Raw genomic sequence first — 5021 nt, 5'->3', positions numbered from 1 at the left:
GGCCCGCTGGGTCCACGGAACTACGGCGGCGCGGAGGGGCCAGAACTCTCCACCGGGAGGCGCCGATCGGGGACGGCGCCGCCTGCTGGCCGGAGGGGGCACAGTCGCCTGCCCTGCCGGGTTTATCGAGACTGTACAGGTCACAAGGGAATGAACCCCCCTACCGGTAAAAGAACGGAACCCAGAAATAAAGTTGTCACAAAACGACAATACAAGACATGCGGGTTACACTTTATGTTTTTTTTTAATGCACGTTCATATTATCCATTTATGACTCAAGACAAACGTGAGGTAGGTGGGTGGGCTCAGGAATGTGTGGAAGGTCACCTAGGAAGAAGGTTAGGGTAAAGTCCCTTCAAAAAACCGAGTAAGCCGGGTTCGGTGGCTCAGCCTGTAATCCCAGCACTTTGGGAGGCTGAGGTGAATGGATTGCCTGAGCCCATGGTTCGAGACCCACCTGGGCAACTTGGCAAGACCGCATCTCTACAATAAATCAAAAATTAGCCGGGCATGGTAGCGTGCACCTGTAGTTCCGGCTACTTGGAAGGCTGAGGCAGAAGGATTGCCGGAGCCCAGCAGGTCGAGGCTGCGGTGGCTGGGAGGGGCCACTGTACTCCAGTCTGGGTGACAGAGTGAGACTCCCACTCAAAAAAAAAACAAAACCGAGTAAACGTTCGTTGAATGAGCAAAATATTTGTTGCACACGTACCGCATGCCAGGAACTCTGCTAGGCTACCGGGATTTGAGATGAGTAAGCCACAGCCCCACACTTCAAAGCAATCTAATGGTGAGAAAATAAGGATCAGACAAACGTGTGCAAGAAACAAAGTAAGGTTCTGTGAAGCAGACAGTTAGAGGGTCTCAGGGGAGAAAGAAAACCACGTCCAAGAAAGAGGCTCAGGAAAAGCTTATATCAGAAAAGACGCAAAGAATGATGAAGATTTTGACAGGCAGCAACAGCCCTTCCAGGCGGGGAAACATCCTAAGAAGGAAGAAGTCAGGCAACTCAGGTGTGGATGCAGAGGACAAAGAGTAGACCTGCTGTCATCTGGCCAGAGGCCCAATACAGGCCAGAAAGGAGAAGAAAATGAAGTAGAGAGGCAACATGGGATCACATGGAGAAAAACTAAGTACCAAGGCCATGAGTTCGTTCTTGCTTCTGTAGGCAAGGAAAGCTCACCAGAGCTGACGTGGGAAGATCACAAGAGTTTGCAGAATGGCTTGAAGGGGGAAAGAATGATGGCGGAGAGTCCAGAAAAGGTGACTAGGTGTCCAAGCAGTGAGTAAAGAGACCCCCACCAGGATGCCACCGTGGGAAGAGAAAAGAGGTGAAGGCAAAACACATTAGGAAGGAAGGACTGATGAAGCTTGGAAATCATTTTTTTTTTTCAATCAGAGATGAAAAGAGCTAGCACTCCATCTTGTGTTCTTCTCCACAGCATGATGTTCTGTGATCAGGATTCCAAGTCTGAAAGGGATGAAGCACCACAGTCCATGAGACAGCCTTGCTGCCTGTCCCAGCTTCAGGGCAGGGAAGATTTACCCTGGTTAGAGCCATGGTCCTACCAGACTCTATCTCTAAAAGCAAGAAACAGGTAGTCTGAGGCTTCTTCCTTTTTGGCCCCCAGCAAAAGCTGAGTTCTTTGGATGCAGAAGAGATTTGTAATGCTTCTTTCCCCTTCAAAAAAAATCCCATAGAATTTGGTGGTGAAATAAAGTCCATCGTGTATAAACAGACAGTAACAGGACTGGAAACGATCAGTGGCAGTCTGTCTACAGTCCAGCCACTGCTCTCCATCCCATCGACCTCTCTCATCCCTAGGAATCCTAGATGCCACTCCATCCTCCTCTGCTGAGAACAGGAGCTAGGAACCTCCTTGGGGTTCTAACACTAGTGCTGCCAGGGCTCTGGGATTCCTTGTCAGCCAGCACCTCCCTGCACCTGTCCACAAGTATTTGGGAAAACAAGAGGGAAGGAGGAGAAAGAGGCCAGGGAAATCCATTCTTTTTGGTCCTTGTGCTTATGGCTCTGGAGGTCTGCAGCTACTTCATTAGGGCAAGGGGTAGAGAAGAACAGCAGGGGCGATGTCAAGCTGGTCTCGGCCCCCTGTGTCTGGCCCTATAGATGTTGACATTCTCATCCTCGTCCCGCTGGGCCAGCTCCAGTTGGAAATGCTGGGGCAGGAGGTGCTGGAAGAAGCTCTCTGTCCCGTGCTCCTCTCTCATCTTGGAGGCCAGATAGATGGTGCCGCGGGGCCCGCACAGGTGTTGGAGGGTCCCCAGCAGCAGTGGGAAGGTGGGTTCCAGGTACACGATATCAGCCCCCAGTACCAGGTCATAGTCTCCAGGGAAGACATGCAGGTCAATCCCCCAGGACAAGGCACGGACCTGGGCCTGGCCTCCAGCTGGCACATTGGCCTGGACGTTGCCCTGGATCTGCTCTAGGGCCAGAGGCAGGTCAGTGATGGTAACATCCCCCCCTGAGAGAGAGGAAGGAGGAGAAATGCAAGTCAGCGGGACCAACCAAGGGTTTCTGGCTCCTGCCTGGAAGGTCTGGAGACTGCAAGGCACAGAGGATGACATCTTGACAGCCCGAAGCCCACACTGGCTGTGAGTTACCCCAATCTCCATTCCACCCACTGCCATTCTCGTTACACCCCATTCTACAACATCCACATTCTCTCTGAGCTAATCTTCAACCTCTCTGCCCAACACACAACAATCAGGTGTCAGCAGATGCCTAAGCAGGACTAAGCAGGAGATGGGCTATGCACCCAGCCCCACTGACACAAGCCCGCCTTAGGGGTCTGGAAAGTTTCCCAGAAACCGTGACCTCAGCAGAGCCCTCGAGGACAAGTAGGAGTTAGTCAGGCGGAACTTTCCAAGAAGAGGTCAGCAAGCGCAGAGGCCTGGCAGGGAGAGAGCATGACATGTTCGGGAAGGCTGATCTTGGAGGATGTGGAAGAGGACAAGAGAGTCAGGAAGTGGGACAAGAAGAGGGTGATTATGACATGCTCGGAGCACACAGGTTTGAAAGTGAAGGCAACAGGCTTTAAGAGTAGAAGCAGGAGTGACGGTGGTCAGATTAGCATCTCAGAGAGCTTCAATCATGCCACAAATGGATGCATCGAGCACCTACTAAGTGCTGGGGATACAAGTGGTGAGCAAGACAAAACCTCGGCCTTCCTTGAGTTGCATTCTAGAGGTAGAGGCACACTAGGTACTATAAAAGGAACAATTTAATCATAACGTTACCAAGTGCCTCACTTCAAAATTCATTTTAAAAGCTTTTTTCCTTCTCTTTCTCCTTAAGACATGCTTCAGAGGTTTCCTTCCTCCCTCCCATCAGATGCTCCCTTGCGTTATGTTCACTTAGTTAGGTATGAGCTTGCTTAGAAGTTCCAGGGGGTGCCAGGCTCATGCCTGTAATCCCAGCACTTTGGGAAGCGGAAGTGAGAGAATTTCCTGAACCTGGGGTTTGAGACTAGACTGGGCAAACTGGTGAGACTGCGTCTCTACAATAAATAAAAAAATTAGCCAGGCATGGTGGCACATGCCTGTAATTCCAGCCACTTGGGAGGCTGAGGCAGAAGGATCACCTGAGCCCAGCACATCGAGGCTGCAGAGGCCATGACTATGCCACTGCACTTCAGCCTGGGCAACAGAGTGAGACTTCAACTAAAAAAAAAGTCTCATGGGCTAATCTTGATGCAAACCAACCAGTAGTGGAATCCTCCCCCATCTGGAGATGGGCTCAAGTCTGCAGTCGATCTACAACTCTGAGATGATGTCAGCCCAGATGCCAGATGGGGCAATAACTCAAGACAGTCACACAAACAAGCCCACAGACCAGCACCCATTGTCACTCCTATGTGCTCCCTGTACATAGTTCTCTTTTGAAATCCCTGCATGCAGCCCAAAAGTTGACGTGGTCTGTCGGAGGCGTGAGCCAAGCTGTTTCCCAAGCTGCCAGTTTTTGGAATAAAGCCACTTGCCTTCTGCCATCTACTGTCTTCGAGTTTGACTTTGGGTAGCAAGTGGCCAAACTTGCTTTCGGTTACAATAATCATGATGACTGTTAGAGAAAGAGAAGCAGGAAGTACTAAGAATTCATTCATTCATTCACATTTATGATGTGTCTACATGCCACGTGCTGAGAACACACAGTGAACCAGGCAGACAGGAATACTCCTCATAGGGCTCACAGTCCAGCGGCAAGAAACAGATGATAACCAACAAAATAAATAAATACACTGTGCCTAGACTGTAGTCAGTGCCGGTGCTGTGGTGAAGCACCAAGCAGGGAAGGGGCATTAAGAACTGCCTGAGTGGCCAGGCTCGGTGGTTCACCCTGTCATCCCAGCACTTTGGTAGGCCGAGGCAAGTGGATGCCTGAGCCTGTGGGTTCAAGACTAGCCCAGGCAACTTGGCAGGGCCTCATGTCTACAATAAATAAATAAAAATTAGCTGGGCATGGTAGCGCACACCTGTAGTTCCAGCTCCTTGGAAGGCTGAGGCGAAAGGATTGCTGGAGTCCAGCAGGTTGACACTGGGGTGAGTTGTGAGTGTGCCACAGCATTCCAGCCTGGGTGACAGAGTGAGACGACAATTCAAAAAAATAAAAAAAAAAACTGCCTGAGTGAGCGATGGAGACGTGGGAGAGGTGGAATCTTTTGGTCCAAGTGATTCTGAAAACCTCTGCCTTTTGCAAGTGAGCTGAGAGAACACTTTGCACAGTTTGGCCATACATGAAAGTGCACTGTGCCCTTTGACAAAGAGACTGGCTTTCACAGAGGTACGGGCTGGATTCAGTTTTCTTCAGAAGAACTTCAGAATGCACAACCCAGGAAAATCATATTGTTGATGAAATAAAGCTCCATGTTCAAGCTCAAAGACCAAAAGTTTTGCAAACACCTGATGAAGAGAAAGCTTTTTGAGATGATTCTTGCCTATTAAATAAAGTTAAGATAAAAAACAAAATTGCTTGGAGGGGGCAGGGAATGTCATTTTACATTGCGGGT

At 50.0% G+C, this 5021-nt stretch overlaps 1 protein-coding gene across 2 annotated transcripts in view; it reads right to left on the bottom strand.

Moving 5' to 3' along the window:
- Nucleotides 1–1617: 1617 nt before the first annotated feature.
- The window catches only part of EEF1AKMT3 (EEF1A lysine methyltransferase 3), a 10468-nt gene continuing 7064 nt past the window's right edge, over nt 1618–5021 (bottom strand). The window contains exon 3 of one of the 2 annotated variants that reach the window (XM_008062130.2): nt 1618–2480. In XM_008062130.2, the coding sequence (XP_008060321.1) occupies nt 2089–2480 (392 nt within the window). In that variant the 3' untranslated portion in view covers nt 1618–2088. The remainder of the gene's footprint in view (nt 2481–5021) is intronic. The other variant, XM_021714383.1, reaches the window with a different exon arrangement.

The sequence above is a fragment of the Carlito syrichta genome, unplaced genomic scaffold, assembly GCF_000164805.1.
Source record: "Carlito syrichta isolate Samal-C Ts95f unplaced genomic scaffold, Tarsius_syrichta-2.0.1 Scaffold95871, whole genome shotgun sequence".
In the NCBI taxonomy this organism is placed as follows: Eukaryota; Metazoa; Chordata; class Mammalia; order Primates; family Tarsiidae; genus Carlito; species Carlito syrichta.
This window is presented reverse-complemented; position numbering and strand designations above follow the sequence as displayed.